General features: G+C 35.5%; 2 protein-coding genes across 3 annotated transcripts in view; one reads left to right on the top strand and one right to left on the bottom strand.

Annotated features, from left to right (window-relative positions):
* The window catches only part of LOC131427575 (phosphopentomutase), a 181,890-nt gene that overhangs the window by 104,360 nt on the left and 52,531 nt on the right, over positions 1-24,999 (top strand). The window lies entirely within an intron of this gene.
* The window catches only part of LOC131427578 (START domain-containing protein 10-like), a 43,847-nt gene continuing 24,788 nt past the window's right edge, over positions 5,941-24,999 (bottom strand). The window contains exons 3-5 of the mRNA XM_058590909.1: positions 9,421-9,559; positions 9,083-9,353; positions 5,941-8,702 (exon numbers count right to left, since the gene is read on the bottom strand). Of these exons, the coding sequence (XP_058446892.1) occupies positions 8,313-8,702; positions 9,083-9,353; positions 9,421-9,559 (800 nt within the window). The 3' untranslated portion in view covers positions 5,941-8,312. The remainder of the gene's footprint in view (positions 8,703-9,082; positions 9,354-9,420; positions 9,560-24,999) is intronic.

Raw genomic sequence — 24,999 nt, 5'->3', positions numbered from 1 at the left:
GAAGTACCGGGCCACAACCTTCTCCAAAACCTCGTTCACATAGTACGTGGCGTTGATTGACACCTGTTTCTCTGTTTTTCATATGAGTTACAGTCATCAAAATTTTTTTTTCGGTTTTTAACGATATCAAACTAACTAGAGAATATAAGAAGAGAAAGAATATGAAATTATAGAGCCATAGTATTCAAGGAAGAGCATGGATGTGAAGAATAAAGTGCGGAAGTCGGTTAGCCTATATATGAGGCTTAGGCTGACATCATAATGCAATGTGGTAGAAACAGGTGGAGCAAACACAACTCTTTTGTGTTAGTGAAATGAACTTTGTTTTAAGCAAGCTAAGTAAAACTAAAAACGTGCTTAATCCACCTAGCAGTGAGATGATACCTTTTTTTATCAAAATCCGCATGTGTTTTTTACATGAATATTTTGCGGTGTTTTAGTACTCATGATATTATTTTAATGACCGTCACGGCAATTTGAGATTCTAAACACTAATTACCCTGTAATGTCGAAGCTGCAAATCGGATTGAATTTGAATCTAAACGTGTGACAATCGATTGAATATTCCATGAGATGTCGAAGTAAGTTCCACTTTAGAGTTTACGATTATTTGCGGTACTTCCAGAGCCGGTATTCAGGAACCAGCATAACCCAAAACGAGTCGTATGGCCAAACAATAAATATGACGAATAAATTGCAATAGTTTTCAGTCCAACTTTGAAGCTTTTTGGAATTGTCATCTTCCATATCGGTTTAAATTTTAAAAACTCATCACCTTGTAGCTCCAGAATTGGAAGTCAGAATCGAATAAAATTCATTATTTTGTATGGGACCATAAATCCTTTAATTCGAATTTTTGTTTTGAAATTCGATTTGGCCTTTTTTGAGAAAACGAGTTTGAGTTTTGAGAAACGTCTCGATACTGGAACCGGAATTCGAAAATCAGTGTATGTATCCCCTAAGTCGGAAATTGGATCTGACAAAAAGTAAGATGTTTTATAGGTTCTTAAGACCTTCCATTTACATCTTAAATGATTCTTAGATTTCATTTGAATCTTAGATCGGGTCAGCCATCAACGAGAAAAATAAGTTACACTACTTTAATTTCGTTTCACATATCATCCTGTAGTTCTGGAACCAGAAGTCGGATCCAAACGTAATTCAGGAACCTTGTTTGGGAGCACACGACTTTTCATATGAGTCTGAGTTTGTAGAACACGGTTGTGTCATATCTGAGAAAATTGAGTGAAACTATTTTTCACGCACACATTTGCTGATCTCGACGAACTGATTCGAATGGTTGATGGGTGTTATGTTCTTCTAGCATTTATTGCTGTAAGTAGTATAAATCAATATAATTATGGAATTGCTATTAACTCGACAATGCTGCCATCATCTAATTTACATATGTCATATTCGAACGATTATGTTGCCAAAAACGAACCGTGCTAAAATCGATCCGAAGAAAAAATTTATTAAAAAGGATGATGTATACAGTCTTTCTTGATACTTAGAAACAATTGTATGGAGCAGTATGTAAAATCGTGTTTCACTTTGCTCTCAAGCATTGCTTTGTCATACAGCGCTCAAAACTCCTACTACTGGAATAAGGCAAAAATTCGCTTACGCAAAAATATCGATATCTCCGTGAAAAATGGACGGATTTGAACAATCAATGGCTTGTTTCGTGCAAAATCTAAGTCTGAAAACATATTCTGTTTTCAAGGTCAATTGTAACAGATATTGACAGATATTGTGACGAAAATTTTGACATAAAACTTTGTATAACTCAAAAAGTAAACATCCGATCTCAAAACTATTCAATAGCGTTCAGGGTGACGGGGAGACCTTTCATTTCGCAGACGAGTAATTCAACTACAGTATGAAAGCTCTTTTGAAGTAGATACATAGGTAAGTGGTTTCATCTGCACCTTTCTGTGCCTTTTGATGACAGACAAGTGTGAATTATATAAAAAAACCAGGCAAATGGCTCTATTTCATTGAACTGAAATGATAGAGGCATAGTATATTTGAGAAAGTTGTGTAGTTTTTAATGGTGAAAAACTTTGTATAACATGAAAAGCTCATGTAAATTGAAAATATATATGTTTTCTCACAAAAACTGGTCTTAGGACACCCTTTTCATAAAATACATTATATCATGAATTATACTCAAGTAACGGGAATAGTATCTTCTGCGAATTTGTTTGAAATGACTTTTTGCACAACTTTGTCGAAGTAGCTTAGCCCCTATGTTGGCACTGAGCTAAAATAATATTTTTATCTCACATTTAGGGAGATCAATCACATAAATAAAATTTTCCCAAACATGACACCTATTATTCTGAGCAACTTTGCTGAAGATACTGTACCTCGAAAATGACGTTTTTTAATAAGTTATCAATTAAAATTTTTTTTATAAATACGTTTATTTCTTAAGGCAGTTTACATAAGTTTTTCTTCGCCGTAGCATCACTTTTACATAATATTCTTATCCTAATTTAATTCTAACATAGTCACAACGTTTTGAATTTATTAAAACATATTCTCTTATAGCTTAAATATCATCTTAGGTAACTCGTCATTAATTATGAAATCTACTCGGAAATATTATTTGAACCAAACGATTAACTTCTATAAATTATAAAATAAGCTGTTATTTTCAGACATTTTGTTGATAATTTCATAAACTGTTTCGAGTTTGTTTGTATCATTACATAATTTTTATTCTAATTTAGCTATTGGTTGAACTCATGGACGCAGCTGGGATCAGAACTAAGTCTTAAAAGGGGCCTTTATTAAATTGAAACTCCAATTTTCTTTATGAAATGATAAATAAGTTTCATGTATGAAAGGTCACGACAAGCAAGAATGTCTCGAACTGGGATATTGGATAGTCTACCTTGGGTACGCAAAGAATTTATTAGTTGAGATCTGACATCACGATACTCCACGCATGTCCAAACGACATGATCAATATCCCTATAACCTTCTCCGCAAGCACAATGATTAGTCTCGGAGAGCCCAATTCGAAGGAGATGTGCATCTAACGTGTAGTGATTGGACATGAGTCTGGACATCACACGAATGAAATCCCTACTCACATCCAGTCCCCTGAACCATGCCTTTGTCGATATTTTCGGAATAATTGAGTGCATCCACCGACCCAGATCATCTCTATCCCAAGATGCTTGCCAGCTGGCAAGTGTTCTTTGGCGAGACGAGCTATAGAATTCGTTGAAAGCAATCGGTCGCTCATAAATTTCACCCTCAATAGCACCACGTTTGGCTAAAATATCGGCTCTTTCATTGCCAGGAATGGAGCAATGAGCCGGGAGCCAGACTATAGTGATTAGATAATTATTGTTCAATATGTCGTTCAGGCACTGTTTTATTTTGCCCAGGAAAAACGGTTCATTTTTGCCAGCAGCGTTTGAGCGAATGGCTTCAATTGCACTCAGACTATCTGTGAAGAGGAAATAAGGGTTTGGAGATAATGTGACGATTACACTCAAACTATAATGAACTGCTGCTAGCTCTGCTATATAAACAGATGCAGGTTCTTGAAGCCTAAATGAGGCCGAAACATTATTGTTGAACATACCAAACCCTGTCGCTTCTTCAATTCGCGATCCGTCCGTGTAAAACATTTTCTCAGAGTCAATATGCCTGAACTTACTTGAAAATATTTTTGGGATTTCCGTCGAGCGTAGATGATCCGGGATTCCACACACTTCACGCTGCATGGATGTATCAAAAAATAAAGTTGAGTCAGGGGCACTTAGGATGCTGACACGGATAGGAATATATCTTGAAGGGTTGATTTCCTGTGACATATGGTTAAAATATACTGTCATAAATTTTGTTTGAGATCGAAGCTCGACTAGTCGTTCGAAATTATTAATTACCATGGGATTCAGCACCTCACATCTTATTAGCAGGCGTGATGAAAGCTCCCAAAATCGATCTTTTAATGGAAGAACTCCCGCCAGAACTTCAAGACTCATTGTATGTGTCGAATGCATGCACCCTAAAGCAATTCGCAAACAACGATACTGAATTCGCTCCAGTTTGATAATATGAGAATTTGCAGCGGAACGAAAGCAAACGCATCCATATTCCATCACTAAAAGTATCGTTGTCTGATACAATTTTATTAGATCTTCCGGATGAGCACCCCACCAAGATCCTGTTATTGTTCGAAGAAAATTTACTCTTTGTTGGCATTTCGTTATCAGATACCTAATGTGTCCTCTCCACGTGCATTTGGAATCGAACCACACCCCGAGGTATTTAAAAGTTAAAACCTGTTGGATCATTCTTCCCATCATATGGAGCTGAAGCTGCGCGGGGTCATGCTTTCTTGAAAAGACGACTAACTCTGTTTTCTCCGCAGAGAATTCGATACCAAGATGAACAGCCCAAACGGACAAGTTATCTAAGGTATCTTGCAATGGTTTATGCAGATCAATAGCTTTGGGCCCAGTAACTGAAACCACGCCATCATCTGCCAATTGTCTTAGTGTACATGGGGTTACTAGACAGCTGTCAATGTCATTCACGTAAAAATTATAGAGGAGCGGACTGAGGCATGAGCCTTGCGGGAGACCCATGTAGCTAATTCTGAATGTTGCCAAATCGCCATGTGAAAAATACATGCACTTCTCTGACAAAAGGTTGTGCAAATAATTATTTATAACCGCTGGAAGTCCATGTTGGTGGAGCTTGTCTGAAAGAACATCAATGGAAACTGAATCAAATGCTCCTTTAATGTCTAAAAATACAGATGCCATTTGTTGCTTTTGAGCGAAGGCAATTTGGATGTCAGACGAAAGTAATGCAAGGCAATCATTCGTCCCTTTATTTCTACGGAAGCCAAACTGAGTATCTGACAACAAACCGTTCGTCTCGACCCAAGTGTCGAGACGTCGCAGAATAATTTTTTCGAACAATTTTCTGATGCAGGACAACATCGCAATGGGTCTATATGAGTTGTGATTGGAAGCTGGTTTCCCCGGCTTTTGAATGGCGATAACTTTCACTTGTCTCCAGTCAGGTGGAACAATATTTTGCTCAAGAAACTTGTTGAACAATTCCAACAAACGTCTTTTTGCGAGGTCGGGCAGATTCTTCACCAAGTTGAATTTAATTCTGTCCAACCCAGGGGCGTTATTGTTACAAGACAAGAGTGCTATAGAAAATTCCATCATTGAAAATGGGTTATTAATAAAACCATTATTTGGAGGAGATTCACGTATAATGCTCTGCGTAGGAACAGAATCTGGGCAAACTTTCCTAGCAAAGTCAAATATCCATCGGTTCGAGTATTCATCACTCTCATTGCCCACGTTACGATTCCTCATTCGTCTGGCCGTATTCCAAAGAGTGCTCATTGAGGTTTCTCTCAATTAAAATTTAGAAGGGGGTAGAATTTTAATTGCAGCTCTGTGAAGGCAAAAAATAAAATATAGCACAACTGCCATTGAATCATTACCTCAAGAACATTAATTCAATTTTACGAAAAGCCTCAGCACAATTGAAGTTATCAGATCATTAAGAATCAATAGACATGAGCCATTCTGCAGAAATAAGAAAATGTTTTAGTGCATTCCAATCTGATTTCTTACGAAAAGTCGAATTAAGAAAATCTTAAGGAACTACGTTTATAATAAATTCATTCAGCAGAAATTGATCTCATATCGAAAATGTTACTACACAAAATGATAACATTCATATGCATAACATTATTCTTGTAATTTATATATTTTCTGGTCTTGAGTTAACAACTGTTCGTAAAATTTCGGAAAAAATACATTTTTAAACCATTATTTTGGTGGATACGAGTTATAACTCTTAAATTAGATCCTAACTATGAATGATTTTCTAAATTAATTTAATTTTATTCTTATATTGTACCTATTGTCACGAAAGTTTTACTATTATTCATAATCTAAACCCGCTAGTTGAAACAATTTGTAATGTATTTTAGTATGTGCACCGGAACTTTGGTCAGAATTAATGTTGATAGCAATTTATAGAGTGAGTGTATAACTTGTGAATTAGAATCCTCTTACTCGGAAATAAATGAATCTTTTTTTTAGCTTTGGTGAAGATTTTCCGTGAATTCCGGAAGCAGAAACAGACTTGCGAAATTAGAAACAGTTTTGAGCGATTAAATATTCTAGATAATGAAGATGAAAGGGGCATTCGGACAAAAACAGAATTATGGAACATTAATCTCCGGAAATATTGAAAAAGCACAGGTCATAAGTTGCATAATGATTGGAATCGAACGAGTTTTTTCTAAGACAGAGGATTTGAAAAAAGTATTTGATACAAAAACGCCTTTGTAATATCTACAAAAAACGGACTTTATTCAACGGTTAATATAATTTCAACAAAAGTAATTTAATTGGAACTGTTTTTGTACAGGCTACAACATGTTTCTTGTAATAAGAAACTACATAATTTTAAACTTCAATAATTACCACAGCATTTGCTAACAATTGTTTCGTATCCATTATTGGTGTGCTTCGATTGCAATAACGCGGGGATTTTAACTAGAATTGTCTGTCAGGAATGTATACTTTCCATTACAATAACTACTGCACTTTAAAGAGAGCTAGCTAGAGAGAATCCTACATAACTAACTATACGATTTGACTAACTTTTACCAGAAATATTCACAACACGTACGAGTCGCACACTAACTCATGTATAAAATCAATCTCTATGCCTGTGACTAATTTGCGGTATCAATTATATTTTCTTGGAAATTGTTCTACCAAGTTTTTCAAAGTTATAAAGATGAAATTTATTATCATTGATGATGATAAAATCAACTAGAGAAATACATTTGCGACGGCCTTATTGTACTAAAATTGTCTTTTGTACATACAAACTGTACGAATGAACTGGTTCATCTGTTATGATTGATTAGCTATTTTTAGGAAATAGGAAAGGCCTCAGAAATTACGGCTATTGAATGAAAAATAAATGGAAATTTTTTCATGGAAAAATGTTACATTCCGAAATTTGTTAGAAGCACGCGAACAAACACCATTACATTGGCGTTATTTTGTCTACTGCAAAATAACTTGTAACTTTTTATTGCTTAATACAAATGGTCTTTACATTATTCACATAACTATTTCGAAACATTATTTTCAAACATTAACGGATAGTTCAACATTGTAAAGTACAAGTTATATACACATGAGCTTTTTTTTTTAAAGCGTTTGCTGTTATAGGAAAATTACAAAAAATTTAAAATACATCTATTTCTAGGCTATTGCATAAAGCTTGAGTAATTTAATATATGGAAGCAAAGAAACTGATTTAACGCAAACAAACTAATTGAGTACTTAAAAAGGGGGATTATTTATTGCATAATGAAGGTTATAAAGTAAAAAAGATTGGGATACATTATTCCGATTTGGTTTTTATGTAATCTCGAACTTCTACTACTTCTATCATCATATTTTGACACACTGTTGGCTAAACAGAGCGGCCAATTTTTTGCATAATCTCTTCATCGCTGTCGCATCTCTAGTCAACTTTCTGCCTTTCTTTAACTTCTGTTTGGCAACTATCCAATAATTTTCAATTGCGCCGAATTGAGAGCAGTTGGATGGATTGATGTCCTTCTTGAAGAAACGCTTTTTTATGCACTCTTGATTGTACATTTTCCATAGTCTTGTTTGTCACGAAAACCTGGGTTTTTTGTTCGCAACTGTCAATATCTTGCCAGAGCATGAGTTTTCTTACAAATTTTGGGAAACTACTCTTAATCCATCTTCTCGTACGTTTTGTTGTCGACCATGAGGATTCATCATTCATATTTCGTAAAAACCTCGTTGTACAATCTCCGAGCACCGCTCGGTTCTGTTTTGTTACTTACTGACCCGAAAAGAGCGAAATCCTTCTCGTAAACAAATCCTTCTGATAGCGCTTTGTCTGGCATTTGTGATTTTTAACTATTCAGCACTAAAAGAGTAAACGAACTGCTGTCAAAACTTTTCAGATCCAATAACTAGGAGTGCTACTGTAAAAAAAACAGTGTATTTAGATATTAAATGACTCAAGCCTTAACTCAGAAGATATTCCTAAATAATATTCTGAGTAATGCAATAGTGGTTTCGTGGAATACTAAAGAGTTCTTGATATGAATGTATTGTATCTTTCGATTGATTTATTTTTTTTTGCGTTTTCTTCACAGTTCAATTGGAATGGTATTATCTAGAGTTTCAACCACGATGTGCGTAGGTGTTCCGTTTGTTGCATTATTTCTGTACGCTAAATTTGATAACTACCTAAAATTTTAAACTCAGTAAAGATCTTCTCTTTTTTAGTCCACCGTCCTTTTTCTTATCTTTAACACTATTATCATCTTTGCTCTCTTTGTTTGCTTTCTTGTTATCCGTTTTACAACTACCAACATTAACACTACCTAAACTGTTACTACTACAACCATTTGCATTGCTGAGATTCAGTTTTGCTTCCGCTTTCTCTTTTTTTGCCTGTAATTTCTTCTCTTTTTTATCTTCTTTCTTGCTGGTAATTGGTTTGGCTGTTGGTGTAGTCGGCGTCACCAAGTTTGACTTAACTTCCTTCCCTGTGGTAATTTTACCGTTTAGCGATGGTTTTGTGCTCGAGTTTTGAGGAATTGTTCGTACCACTGCAGGTGCCGTTTCGTCCAGACACTGAAAGCAAAATAGAACAAATATCGGATATTAAAGGATAAAAAATCAGTGCGTTATATGTTGCAAAAAATTATACGTTTATTATTTTTAAAGAAACATTTTTCATTTAGCTTAACTGTTTTTGCCATCACGGTTAGAGCTCGACTGATAGAGCTGTTAAATTTTGTCTGCTGACTCATGGGTTACTATGATAGATACTGCATGGGCAGTTTTGTCTGAGCGGGTGAAAAATCGGCAATTTTTGTCCGTTTTTTAACGCAAATGTTAATAAGAATTGATTATGAAGCGTTTCATAATAATTGATTTGAAATTGACTAAACTAGCTCTTTCTAATGTGATATTCAAGTGAAACGATTGATGAAAAACAAAAAAAAACTTACATCGTCTATCGATATCCGGGGACAGCTGATCTCCTCTGGGAAACGCCACGGTTTCCGCAGATGGGGCTGTGACTGCTTCCAGATCACATAACCCATGGCAGCCTTTTTCAAATCTTTAACCATCCGCGGTCCCAACGTGTGTGTTACCTTATTAACCAACCAAGGTGGCAGGGTCCCCTGGGGATCACAGTGTGCAACATATTTCAAAGTACATCCAGTCTTTGAGTTTTCATTGGTTTTAAGAACAAACCCGGTGATGTAGGACATGGCCCTGTTGGTTTTAGGAGAATTTTTATATTTCGCATTTGATCTGTTTTTTTCAAACGTAAATCACGTACCTCACGTAACCTTTCTTGGGTGGAAAGTTTTTATGCGGTACCGACCGAGACAGTAACATCTGTTCACCTTGGGGTCCTGTGTCGAGCCAAGATCTCTGAAGCACGAAATCACGTGGTTTTAGCGGTGGAGGACATGACACTGCAATGAATAAAGAATTCTCAGTTAAGTGTTTACCGTGTTTTTTTTTTCTTCAAATGACATAGAATCATTTCCCATTAAACAGTTGGAAAGGTTTTATTTTCATTGATACAATGTCTTAATGAAATGTGGTTTCATGTAATATTGTATTTGAAATTAGTGCTATGATGCAAACCGTTAGCTTGCTTTATCATTTACTACATTTTTTTTAAATTTACTGAAACAGCGAAAAAATTAATCCCTGGAATGGGGAGAGCAATCTCGCTTTTCTCAGATGCAGACAACCGGAAAAATTTAATATATTGATGCGAGTTTCGAAAGTTTCTTCTTTTTGTATCTTCTAACACATGACTAACTAATAAAAACGCATTATTCCCAAAAATCGATTTTATCCAGCAATGCAATTTCCTACAAGGGCAATACAATCATGCTAACGCTTTTCTAACTTCTCGATGCTGGGCTTGTAGAATTATTTGTCTTCTACCTCAAAATATTTGCTTCTTCATTTGAGTTGAATCTCTTACCGCGAATAGCCAGTAGTCACTGGAAGTTAGATACAGTGAATGAGGAAGCAATTCGAGGTGTGATTCATTAAATTTAACTATCTTTGCTATCGAACTATTGTGAATCGGTACTAGTGGTATTTTCTTTGGCATGAAAGGTTGTATCGCTTTGTTTTTTTTTGTATTCAAACGATCAAACAACGCTACGTTGTATTCGTTATTGATTGTTTTTCCTATCTCAAGATAGTCGATGAAGATTATACCATGTGCATCCCAAAACACTGAAGCCATAATCTTCCCATTTGACTGTTGTTTCCTTAGACTTTTCGGATGTGAATCAGTTTCGGTTTCAGTACACTCAGATGATGATCGTTTTGATTTCAGAGTGAAGTGATGGATCCATGTTTCATCCATTGTCACATATCGACAAAAAAATCTGATTAAATATTAGTAAAAATTGCAAAACTCTGCTCTGAATCGTCTCGTTGTTGTTTTAGATCGACTGTGAATAAACGCAGCACCCACTTTGGAAAGAGCTTTATCATTAATGTTCATACATAATTGTGAACACTCTTTCCTCGGATATCTTTACGGCATCAGCAGTTTCACACAATTTCAAATTACGATCAGGTACAACCAATTTGTGGACTTTTTTTGTTTTCTGTAGTAACCACCTTCCTTTTCGATGTGTCAGTCATACGACTTATTGAGTGTTGTGAACAAGTTCTTTCAGACAGGAGTGGCGAAAGATGACATAGATGATGACGCACTCGTGATTCCACCAGATACCCAAGCAGCAATTCGCAACTAGTTCTGATACGACAAAGTCCAAACTATGTTGAAACAAGAGCACGAATATGTTTTTTATGTTATACTGGTTAAAACATGGTGACAGCAATGTTTCATCATAACATAACTGGTTACGAAATAGTTATTTAGGTTTCCAATCATAACATCTTTGTGTCATATTGAATTAAACATAATTTATAAGCTATCGTTACTTAATCCAAACATATCTTTAATCACAACTATGCTTCTAGCTACTAGTTGAAAATAAGTTTATTTGACTTCAATAGTAGCAACTCGTAACTAGTTTTGATACCACTTAGCCCACTTGTGTTGCAACAAGAGCACGAACATATTTTTTATGTTATACTGGTTAAAACAAGGTGACAGTAGTGTTTCTTTATATCGTAAACATTGAACTAACTATCATTTGTAAGTTATCGTTACTTGATTCTAACATATCTTTAATTACAGCTATGTTTTTAGCTACTAGTTGGAAATAGGTTTATTTTCCGTTGTGAAACCATTATAAATACGTTAACGTATATGTGAATCGTTACTGTGAATTGATATAGCAATAACTTAGATATTATAAGATTATAACATAATTTCTTCATTGAATTGGATATTTATCGGTAGGTTTTTCCAACGTAATGATAACGAAAATGCAAACAAAACAACCTTTCTTGGCTTGAATATGTCGAACACAATATGGAGTCTCAAGAAGTGTATGAAACATAAATAAAACCAGGATATTACTTTTTTTCAAAACTACTTTTTGCCGAAAATAGTGAAAGGCAGAATAGTCAATTTTGTTCTATGCACTGTCATGAACAGGAAGAAAATAATATAGGGATTGAACATCGATTGTAATAATATTATAATTCTCATGATATATGAATTTAAAATGATGAGAAATCACTCTACTTGGAATAATTTTGAGCATTCTGACCATAGGGTTATTTTGTTGTTCATTTTTTAAATCTTTATAAACAGATTTTGATTGAAGGCGCATAAAAAACAGTTAAGTAAAATTGAATTTCGCTCGAAAGTTTTAGGATCGTTGTGAAATTTGTACCTTGTATCAAGTTTGTGATTTAAAGTACTCTTCTGCTTTTTTATTGATGATAGAAAAGTATTCTGGATTCATTCAATGTTTATTTTGTCGATGGTGACTAAGTTTAAACTAGTTTATTTGAAAACAAGTTATTTTCAAGTTATGAAAAGATAAGTTATTTCAGTATGGCATTACAACATAACGACAACTTATTTTTAGCCGACTTAACAACTAGTAGAAACTGCGCTTTTTGAGTCATGCAAGTGGTTAGATGTTAGTAACAATCACTCAAATATCTGGTTGCAAACTAGTCACAAACAAGCTAGCGTAACAAAAATTGTTACTTGGGTAAGTATTTATCTACCCCACATGCGATGTACGAGTTTGGGAACCGAACACAGGCTCCCTATCATCGCGTTTGTTGGGGATCAGCTTCAATCATACGTATCTGGTCAACAGATCCAACAGTCAACAGCATTTTCTAGCACGAGGCTTGGCAACAGTTTGTTGTCGTTCATCGTTCAGGAAGTATTGAACCTTGAATTTGTGTAAGCCACCTCTTCCTTGACCTTAAGAAACGCCCACATTTTTGAAAATATCAAAAAGAATGAAATGTTGGAACCCTGGCGAAATTGGTCTCAACCTTTTCCTTCGTATTTCTCTATGCTGTTCCCAGTTTCTTCTTGCTCTGTGCTCATGATCCAAAGTCAAGACCATGAATCCTTGTTTTTGAATCTAAATTTGTAAAAACCGGTTCAGCCATCTCTGAGTAATCCATGTGAGTTCTATTTTGGAATTTTTGGAACGTTATATTCTGTGCTTCTAGAACCGCAAACTGGAATCCGGTATAGCTGAAGTAAGTGCTCATCAATTAACAAGAACTATAAACATAAAGAATAAATTGACAAGATTAAGATCGATTTATTAATTAATTTTTAAAGTTTGACGTAAAGCCGCCATAACTAAGTTCATTTTTAGCTATGAATGAGCAGAAGCATATATTGGAGATGCCGAATGAATGGAAAACTAACAGAAAAGATGATTTATTGGAAAAAGATACGCTCAGAGACAGTTCTGTTTAACTGAAGTTTAAGAGAATAAGGTCAATACTACAATTTCTTTTATTTCACTCTTGAAATTGAAGCTTTTTCACTAATCACCTGATAATTCCGGAGCTATAAGTCCTATTCGGATCGTATAACAGATATTTTATGGACCGCAAGACTTTTCCTTTAAATCTAAATTTATGAAAATCGGTGAAATCATTTCTGAGAAAATTGAGCGATTTTTTTAGATCGGGGATAATAATAGGAGTGTGATGGAAAAGTTAGATTCGAAAACTAAGTCAATTGATATTGATTTCAAACGGTTCCGTATTCAATCCTCAGTTAATGAAATTCAAGTTTTACTACAAGAAAAAATGCATCTCAAAAGACACGAGGTACAACTGAGCAGGGCAAATATTGCAACATATGTTCATGTTCTTGCTCAGTAAGACTCGAAAGGTAAACAGTAATGTGCATTGTGTCGAGCATGAAAATGGTACTTAAAACATATCATGCCGTTTTTTTTATTACCGTTCCGTCTTCGATTCGTCAGTGCATAACAGTTTATGTTGAACTGTTATGCCACCTAGCAGTACAACACAAACCGCTAAGCAAACGTAAAGTAAATCCTGCTTACATTACACATAAAGTTTGCTTCATTTAGAATTGAAACAAACTTTGTGGCACTCCTGGTGGACGGATTTGGAAGTTCTTGGCGCCCACGTGTCGGGAATTTTGTCAGCTTCACGTATGATCTTTGACATTTCGCAACTCGACTGTACTTTGTAAACAATCAACATGGAAGCCGAAAGAAGGGAACAAATTGTGCACAGTTATTTGAAAAATCCATTGTGGTCTGCATCTAGGCTAGCTAAACAACTGAAATTGCCCAGAAATAACGTATGGCGTGTTATCCAACGGTATAAGGAAACATTGACGAGGATTCGGAAGCCTCAAGCCAATCGTCGGAGTGGAACTGTCGAGAGGAACTGTTGAGTTGCGTGATAAGATTTTGAAGACGATTAAGAGGAATCCTAATCTGTCGGGCCGTTGTTTGGCCAGAAAATTCGGTGCTGCCCATAGTACCGTGAGGAGACTTCGGGAAGGAATCAAGCTAGCAAACAGCCAAATCGGACCATAAAACAGAATAGTGTGGTCAAAATTCGTGCTCGGAAACTATATGACCAGGTGCTGACCAAGTTCGACGGGTGTCTTCTGATGGACGGTGAAACCTATGTCAAGGCTGACTTCGGGCAAATCCCAGGCCAAAAATTTTACTTGGCAACGGCTCGGGGGGATGTTCCAGCCAAATTTAAATTTGTTTTTGCCGATAAATTTGCAAGAAAATTTATGATTTGGCAGGGCATTTGCAGCTGTGGCAAAAAAAACGAAAGCTTTCGTCACAAATAAGACAATGACATCGGAACTATACCAAAAAGAGTGTCTTCAAAAACGAATTTTGCCGTTCATTCGATCCCACGACCATCCCGTAATGTTTTGGCCAGATTTATCGAACTGTCATTACAGCAAAGTCGTTCAAGAATGGTATGCAGAGAAAGGGGTCCAGTTTGTTCCGAAAAACCTTAACCCAACCAAATGCCCCCAGTTCCGCCATATTGAGAAATACTGTGCAATCATGAAGAGGAGACTCAAGGCAAAGGGAAAGGTTGTCAAAGACATCAATCAGAACACGACCTGGTGGAATAAGATAGCTAAAACGATGGACGAAGAAGGTGTGCGCCGCCTAATGAGCCGTGTTACAGCAAAAATTCGAGAATTCCTTCGAAACCGTGACGAATAATTTTATCCGTATTTTTTCTTAAAAGTATGAAGAAAACGCTACATTTGTGTAAAAAAAGATCTTGAATTCAATAATAAATAACTGAAATACAGGCAATTGTCTTTGTTACAATTCTATCTGAAGCAAGCTTTATATAATTTGCGCCGAAGCTTAATGTCTTTGCTGATGTGCAGTACGTAAATAGATTTTCGACTGACCGGCCGAATTCTGAACTGTATACCCGGCTTGTTGTATTCCACATCTTTTTTTAATACATTTGACCAATCTTTGCAAATTTTTTGAAATAGAAATTTTTTGAAGTTAAACACAAATATTTAATTTATTGAAATTACACAGAATATTTTCGGAGGTACACCGATCAACAGAAACTAAACAAAAGAGGTACTCAACTGTTGCCAAGACTGACTGTTTCTAACACACTAGCTGGTCCCCCAAAGGGGTTAAAATTGTAGTGTCTGAAACAGTTCAACCAGACCTTGACAGCTTGGAGCGAAATCAATTTTCAGTTGAGCAACGCCATCGCACGGCATCACATTCAACATATCATGTCAATTGTATGGGTGCGCAGTGCTGCTATTTCGGCGCACACGAATTTGACATTCCTCTTCCCTATACTTATATGTACCAGATTCGATGCGGACTCGCCTGAGGGCGCCATACTCGCAAAAAAAATTTTCCAATGATTTGTTCGGGAAATGTGAAAGCTGGATATCTTATTAATATGATGTTTTTTGTTCAACAGAAACTGTTATGCACTGAATATTCGAAAACGAAACGTAAAGGAAAAAATCCCTTATGGTCCTTTAGCAAAAACACACAGCCTTTCGTAATAGTCATTTTAAACATGAACGGAAAAAATCCAACTATCTCAGTTCATTTGCATGTTATCATTTTATCAATACTTTGCAGTTTGTGGCATTTTCGTCTGACGTGCACGGATAAAAATCCATTGTCGGTACCATGATTAAAAATCATGATATCTTGAAATATGTCTTCTCATGATATTTCATGAGCAAAATGATTGATATCATGAAAAATTGTCATGATGTCAACCATTTTAATCATGAAATCATGCCTTATTATTCATGATAGAAATGTTTCATAATTTTATGATTTTCAAACATGGTACCGGCAATGGATTTTTATCCATGTGACGATCATATGTGTGAGAAGCCGCCCACTGTGAACGGCGGTTTGCGAGTTAGAGGGTTAAGTGGTAATCAAAAACTGAAAAAATTAACTTAAATTGATTTCTCAGAGATAACTTGATCTATTTCCACAAACGTCGATTTAAATTATAGGTTCTATAGTTTGATAGGATGCTGTTGATTTTTATCCGGATTCAACTTCTAACCGTAAGCGATTTTTAACTGTATCGAACGAGATACAAAAGCGAACAGAACGCACGCGAATCATAACGCGCGTAGAAAAATAGAGAAATTTACGATATGCAAATCAAAAGCAGCTAGAAATAAACTTAGCTTGATTTGAAAATTGATTTAGGAACTATCATGGATGTAAAAAAAAATTTAATTTCGCTTTCAATATAGATTGAAAATTGAAGAGCTGTAAAAAACTTTTTATGTAATTTTTTGCTTGAATAGAGATAAAATATTCTCTGAAGCTTCGTTTTTAGCCAATGCAAGTTGCCAGGCCTTTCGTTTGTCTTCTTCTATCAAGTTTTGCACAACCTCCTTAGTAACTTTTCTCACCGCAGAACGTCAGTTTCCCTTGAACTTCTTGGGGTTCCACGTCATTGAACCAAGCCATTATCTTCATGTATAGCTTTCGCGATCGTTCGACTCGATTTTTGTTATATGAGCGGCTGTAGACGACGCTTTCAGCTTGAGGGCGGCATCTCAGACGATTTTGTCTCGAACAGCTGGTCCGTCTTTTTGACGATTTTGCGGCATTCGGCTTTCGATTTCCTTTTGATCCAGTTTTCCTGAATGTAGACATCTGTTCTGCGAACATTTTTATTGAGTTAATGTCAGTTGATTTGGTCACATTCAACAATTTCAAACTTGCTTGGATGCCATTCCCGCAATTGAAAACCTTATGCCAAAGTCGAACGAGATTTATGTCGTTTTCGCTTGAAAAAACTGAAACTGACCCAGGGTAGTTTCATCAAACAAACATTTTTTACGAAACTGTGTTGTTTTCGCACTTAGCAACGGGGGTTTGAACAAACCTGATATAAAATCCAGGTTCGAAACTGACTCGATTTCCAGTTCAACAACGTTAAAACTAGGTTCGAAACTGGCTTTAAACAAACGGTTTGACAGCAGTTAGAGTGGAAACTGGGTTAGGTTTGGCATCAAGCGAAAACGACATTATTTTAAAAAGGAAGGATATGCCAATTTTTTAATGCACGGTTAACAAACGTGAAGGTTGATCAATTTTGTTGTATCTTAGCACTCTTTTTGAAACCTAGAGTCTTTATTGATCCATCGGCCAAATAAGCCCATACGAGCAACAAATAAAATGTTAACGGACCGGCTAAAAATAAAGCACTCATGAGATATGATTTGCTAAAGGACATGACGGCTAAATCTGTGGCAATCATACTCAAACTCTTTTAGACGAGTTGCTATAGTCCTACCATATTAAAAATAAAAACTACTTCTTTTTTGATCGGGCTCAACCAGGTTGGCAAGTGACCGGGAAAAACTGGAAAAGAAGGGGAATTTGGTTTCACCGGGAAATACCGGGAAAAGCCGTGAATTTTAGCAAAACCAGGTAAATATTACTAGCTGAAATATGAGTAACAATTTTCAGCATCATAATTTATTTTTATTCAACGAGTGAAAAACTGGAGGTGATGCCCAATTTTACGTTTGAGTGAGAAGTTCAGCAAAAATATTTAAACAACTTATTGTCCCATATAGGTTCTATGTTTAACAATTCATTGGAAATTGGACCAACACTCTATGTCTCGTCCAACGATTTTTAAGGGTTCAACAGCAGATTTGAATCAATTAGACCATAGCTTTTCTTTAACCATAGCTTTTCTTTAACATGACTCACAGAATTGAAAAAGTTTTCGACATTGACTTTATTCACCGTTTTCAGGGAGAATTTAATTTACTTCTTTGAGAGCTGAAACTGGTTTAAGGCCTGAAAAGAACAGTTTTTTAGAATATGGTTAGATTTGTTCAGTTAATCTATGTTCAATTTTCTTTGAATGTGCTTAACTATGGACTTCATAGTAGGATCACAAGAATGTTGATATTGATGCCAACGAAAGAGCAGTTGATAATAGGAGAATTAAATTGAGTTTGAGCTTTTCAAACTGATAGACTCCTAACTTCAATCATGTAATGATTTAAACAATCTATTGCTGCATCGATATTAGCCGAATTTCCTAAAATTATTTCAGGGTTCACATTGCTTCCGGTACAATATCTGTATCTTAGACAATTAGTTCTATGGTGGTAGAATATAGAACTAATTGTATTAACCATTGCTTTTTTAATCCTGAATATTATTGGTAGATGATCTGAATCCAAGTCTGTTTGAGTAATCCGTTTACTACAAATGTTATAATAATCTTCTATATCCCGATCACTTTTAGAAGGGTTTCTTATAGAAGATAAACTAGTTGGGCTATTTGTAAATAAAGCTGGTTAGAAATCAACGAAAAGCTAATTATAAAGAGCTTGTACTTTCTGATAATTTTCCTGGTTATTCCACGTGAGATGCTAATCATTTAGAATCCCATTAAGAAAAAAAGATCGATATCTTGTGTTTTTTTAAACTTTATTTGATTCATTCACCAATGCGAGCAAGCGACTACCAATCTCATATCCTTCACGACGTTTGTGACGGATGCTATGTTCTGCGACTTCAGAATTAATTGGTTCAACTGGCACTATAAGTAGTCTTATAAATCGCCGATTAGCAATCAAGATAAATGACTATATTTGAAGAGTTTATTGCTCCATCTGGAATTGCATAAGGCAAGGTCTTGGACCTCTGATCTTCCTCCTGTACTTCAACGATGTGAATTTTTCTGTGTAATGTCCACGCGTATTTTTCGCTGATGATCTCAAACTATTTCAAATAGTTCGAAACAACGAGGAGTACTAGAGTTTTTCTTCAAAACTCTAGTAGTGCTCTACGATATGGGACCCTTATTATTTTAAAGGTGCCCACCGAATAGAATCAGTCCGTGGATTATTTATTGGACTCGACACTCTCGGCATTCGACGCGATTTATCCCGTGCTATGTTGATCGCCACCATATTGAACAACGAAATAGACTGCCCTGCGCTTCTGAGTGAAATTTTTATTTTGAGATGAGATTTTATCTTTTTGTCGGACATGACATGGTCAATAATTAAATTTGTGGATTCTATCACAATCAGAGTATGAAAATTCTTCTGAGGGTTTCGTTCATTGAACAAACGTGTTTGCAAACGAATTACCACAATGTTATTATATTCCGTTTGGGACTATTCTAAAAACCGGGAGTTTAAATCTCGCAAACCGGGAAAACCGGGGAAAAACGGGAAAATATGATCGGCAATTCACTTGCCATCTTGCTCAACTCTTAATAAATTTTCATATCAATATTTAAGGGTTTCAGTGCTTCAATGTTTGAAGCAGTTCAATTTGAAATGCCATCTCCAGCTAGCAGTTCAATCTAAACCGCTAAGCAGACGCAAATCGAAACGAACTATTATAAAACTAGGGTAAGGCTCCCTATTTCATCTCATTTGTAAGGACGTTACCTCAAAAACCTGATTTAGCCACTAAAATCACTATAATTATTTTATATTTCTACTTAATTCGCCTTGCTTCACATGGAGTATCGATTCACATTCTGTGGAAATTAAAATAATATTAAAAAAATCAGCTAAAAACACTTCTGATGTGTTCACTACTGTGCTCCTAATTTCATCTCAAAGGTTTTATGTTCATCCTATCGTTGGTCCATCCCATAAACTAGAAAAGCCGATAGCAATCAAAACCAAAAATATCCACTTGTTGAAACTGCAGCACTGTTATCGATGAAACAATAAACGAAGCGAGTGGCGGGAAATTATTAAGCGTGTAGCGAAAAGAACTGTCAGAAATTTTTTAATCTAAAACCGAAGACGAGTATTAAAAGCTATCTCTGTGGAAAATTAAAACTTAAACCTAATATTAAAAGTAATTCAAAGTTACAGTCTTTAAAAATTTGTTTAAACTTAGAACCTAGTTAAAACTTATTGGTAGCCTAAATCTACGAAGAAAGATTATTGTAAGTAATTGAAACTTATGTAAAAATTCAATTCTAACCTACATTTTCTATACATAGAGCTAGAAGTTTACACTAGGTGCGGGAGACTGCGTAAAATTATAAAGGCATACCGATTTGTGTGAGTAAAATTACAATTATTACTAAAACTTAATCTAAATTGAAAATAAATTACAGCTTAAAGCTAAAATTGAACTACACTAAAACGGTGGTTTGATTTGCTAAAGTATTTCGGAATCCCCACGCGCCCCGCGTACTTGTTCTACGGAACACTACTATTACACTCTCAAGCTCAAAATGTCCGAATTTTTCTTAAAAATGGCCTAATGCCAACTACGAGACAACACACGATATTTTTAGAACCAGTTTTGAATCATTTCGACGCTTTAAAATGTTTGGGTCGTTTTCATTACCTTTCGTTTTGAATTTAAAATTTTACTGTTTGCAGTTAATTTGGTAAACTTAACAAAAAAAACCCTTCTTAATCCACCTAGTGGTGTGATAATGCCTTTCTCTTCTTTCATAACAGGCTCATGAAAATAAATTTCATACTTTTATTAAATATTTTCGGATACTAATTTTGACACCAATTGACTCAGATTGATTCGAGTAGTTCACAAAAGCATGCTTCAGTGTTCATGTCACACAGTCAGCATCATTTTTCCAAACTAGTGCTTGACATTTGCGTTGCTTATTTGTATGAGAACAGTGATGCTAATCTAAAAAACCCTTCTCAGTCCACTTAGTGGAATTTTCATATATCTTGAAAAATCACCATAGGGGGGAGTACATGAAATTTTCGAAATCGAAAAAAAAATTTTTGATGCCAAAAGGCTTAGAATTGCATGAAACGTCGAGATTTAGTTCATCTCGAAAAAGAAAAATTTGAAATAATTGACTTTTTGAGACTTTTTTTTAGATGACACAAAATTTCGATGTTTCATGCAGTTTTAAGAGTTTCGGCTTTGCTTTTTCAAGATCGAAAATTGACAAACCTTTACCACCGGGCAGCACCCCTTACGCATATCCGATTTAGCTCAAATTTTGCATGAAGGCTTTTTTCAAACTTTTGAGCACTAGAGCGTAACAAAATTAGAGGTGATCCCAAAATATTGGCACCCTTATATGTATAAGAGCGATAAAAATCAACGTGTTTAGTCGGTTACGTCACATATACCATCATATATCTGGAACCAAGAGTCACAACCATTTGATCTTCGAACTTGATCAATGGCCCGACAGTAGCTTTCAAACGAGCCCAAGTTTGTTAAAGTCGGTTCAGCCATCTCTGAGAAAATTGAGCGCGTTAAAATACAACGCCTTTGTCGGTTACGTCACTTATACAATCATATCTCCGGAACCAAAAGTCACAGCCATTTGATCTTTGAACTTGATCAATGGCCCGACAGTAGCTTTCAAACAAGCCCAAGTTTGTTAAAATCGGTTCAGCCATCTCTGAAAAAATTGAGCGCGTTAAAATACAACGCCTTTGTTGGTTACGTCACTTATAAAATCATATCTCTGGAACCAAAAGTCACAGCCATTTGATCTTTGAACTTGATCAATTGCCCAACAGTAGCTTTCAAACGAGCCCAAGTTTGTTAAAGTCGGTTCAGCCATCTCTGAGAAAATTGAGCGCGTTAAAATACAACGCCTTTGTCGGTTACGTCACTTATACAATCATATCTCCGGAACCAAAAGTCACAGCCATTTGATCTTCGAACTTGATCAATGGCCAGACAGTAGCTTTCAAACAAGCCCAAGTTTGTTAAAATCGGTTCAGTCATCTCTGAGAAAATTGTTCGCGTTCAAATATCTTCTAAAAGTGTACACACACACATACACACATACGCGCACACACACACACACTCACACACACAGACATTTTCCGATCTCGTCGAACTTAGTCGAATGGTATATAACACTATGGGTCTCCGATGCTCCGTTCGAAAGTCGGTTTTTCCAGCAATTCTAATACCTTTCTATAGAGAAAGGCTAAACAAAAAAGGAATTGTTTTTATTCAGGCATTAGCCTTTCTAAAAACAAAATGCAGAGCCTAAGATGCCATTTATACAGATTTATCTGTATTGTGTAGATTTTTGCGTTCGCATACTGATTAAAATCAGAGTACAGATTTTATACAGATTTCCTAAATGTAATTACAGATTTGTACAGGTTCATACAAAGTGAGAAGTAAAAAATTAGACTTTCCTCTCTGAGTATCTATTAGTATTTAATTGCAGTACTTCTTTAAAAGTTTAATAATCAACGGACAAATCACATGTTAAAATAGACATCTTTTGTGCAAATGTTTGATGATAAACACTGATAAACATTTATATTAAAATTTTAAACCAATATGAACTGATTCATTTTATTAGTGAAAACAGATAGAGCAGATACATATTTTCTATGAAAATATCTGGCACCTCTGTGGACAGCCGATAAAACACACACACTTAACAGCGTTATGTTGACATATAGCGGAAAGAAACCAGTGATACTAGATTTGCCATAATGGTTATTTCATTAGTATTTAACACGCTCTTTCTGGTAAAATTTGAAGCCGAAACAGTTTTATTGAAATATAAATATCAACAATATAATTAAACTAATGTCACGGATACCAAAAAATACTTCTTGATGATAATTTGAAAAAAACAATTTTGTTTTGTAACATTATGAGAACACCTGGCAACTTTGCGAAACCAAATGAGATGAAAACAAAGCGCAATCAATTGAACTAAGTGAAAAACTTTCATCCCAGATTTTTAAAGACTTTTATTGCTTGTCGGGTAGTTTTCGAAGTTTTTAATCGTTAATTAAACAAGTGGCAAGTGAACATTACTAATTACGAAGTCATCCAGCATTCAATAGTAATGTAATTGTGCGAAAAAGTGATCATGTTTTGAGACGAATCGTTTAGTAGATATTCAGAAACATGACGAACTGTTGATCTTGAGACGAAAATGTGTCCTAAATCGAAAAGTGAGTTTGTTATAAATGAAAAAAAAAACGATCCCCCAAGAATTTAAAACCATTTCTTCCAATGGAAAAGTGTGACAATAGCTTAAATATTCATTTTTAAACATTTCACAGTTTGGTTCAGGTACGTTGTAAGATATTATTCATTTTCAAAGTAATGAGGTGAAGGGATGAGATGGGAATAGGAGCTCAGATGAAATAGAGAGCCCTCACCCTACAAACCAATAAAAAACCCTAAATGTTCTAATTCTGCGGCAGCCGTAATCGTATGATATATATAGGTGTAAACTTTGCGGTCTGCTTAGTGGTTTAAATTGAACTGCTAGGTAGAGATCACAGTTCAATTTGAATAGCTTTATACACTGATAAGTCGAAGGCGAAAAGGAGGTATATTCTGCATATTCAGTATAATCAGCATAATTTTGAATACTATCATCGTGATTATAGTAGAAAGAACTTCAATATAGAAATATCAATGAATGGTCATTTAATTGGTTATTACCACAACAATCAACATGCAACCAATTCACCCGCTTTTGTTCTCGTTCGATTTCATCATCCTTAAATAAATTTCTACATTTCTGTGAGGACATATGAAAAAGAACAAATAGTAGTCGAGAATAGATTTTGTTTTTCTTCTTTCACTTACCGTTTTGCACGTTAGTTGGTGTATTTTGAGCCCGGACATCAATTATAATCGCCTCAACTAAACCAAAGTACACGGTAACTTTTCAGCAATGGTTTTTCTTCTCGTTTGCAATGCTGTACCAGTCAGATAAGCGAAAATGATTTATTTTGTTACAAGCATAGCTGCGGTTTTGCGGTTTTGTGAGCAAACAATTTTCTGTGTTTCTTCTACTGCATTAAACATACTAAAAGAAATGTGTTCTTCGAATAGGAAAATAATATTTTCTACATTTTTACACTTCTCAAAAGTGCTTTGCAGTTTTCATCCTTAAAAGCAATATTAACGCTTCTTCCTGATCAATAGGAGAATTGAAATTCCATTGACTTTTGCTTCAGTTCGACGAGTCGACAAAAAGTGATTGAAAGGATCAAATAACGAAGATAATTGTGCGTGGGTTGACTGTCTACGTGTCGTCCTGACAGTCTGCCTGTTGCCGATCCATTCATTATTTTTCCAACATTCATCGTCAGGTCAACGGGAAAAAGGCAAAAAGTATGTAGTCTCTTAGCAAACATTTTCTCGTCCTCCGGTTCGAAACGAAGTTCAATTCCTGAACTGCCAATGGCTAGGTGATGCCATTGAATGGAAATGTTTATCACCATAGCTCAGCAGTTTCAGTTTCTATGATATATCGTTTCATCTAACCACTTGTTAGCTAGTTGAATAATTTAAATTCTTCCGTTGATGGTATATTAATTCATGCGATAAACACTTAAAAAATGAAGATTTTATTTATTTGATGTGAAACACTGCATTCACTGTTTTATAAGTTGTTGAATCTAAATGTGTTAGGGAAAAAGTTTAATGAATAATAGATAGTGTTGAAAGAATATGTTCTGGGTCGGGCGTTCAGAGCATAAGGTGGTGACCTTCCAAGACAGTTGACATATTTTTGATCCGCGACATCGCTGAATTCTTAATGTGTCAGTTCGATCGTATAACTAACCATGCAATTAGAATTCTACACTATTATTCAGTTGCGAGATTTGTTCAGAACAGAATGGTCAAGTTCCACAACGAAATGGTGCACCAAGATTTCGTTCTGAGAGATTCTGTGAAAGTTTTGTTCGCGATCTAAACTGCATTATAATTGGAATAACATTTTATTAAAATAGGAAGTGGAGGCATAGCAAAAAAAAACTCTGTTGTTTTTTAAAGCGGATGAAGTTGTAGAGTTGTTTCCATTTGTGCACAGGAACTGGTTGGTACAAACAAGCAACGATGTTAATTTGCTCAAAAATTTCTATAAGGACTATTCGTTTCCACGAATGAGCACCATTCGGCTGGAAGAAGAACCACGGAGACGGTGTACGAACCACGCTTTACCGCAG

This window comes from Malaya genurostris, chromosome 2 (assembly GCF_030247185.1).
Source record: "Malaya genurostris strain Urasoe2022 chromosome 2, Malgen_1.1, whole genome shotgun sequence".
Lineage (NCBI taxonomy): Eukaryota > Metazoa > Arthropoda > Insecta > Diptera > Culicidae > Malaya > Malaya genurostris.
Note: the sequence above shows the minus strand (reverse complement) of the source record. Positions and strands in the feature narration are given on the sequence as shown.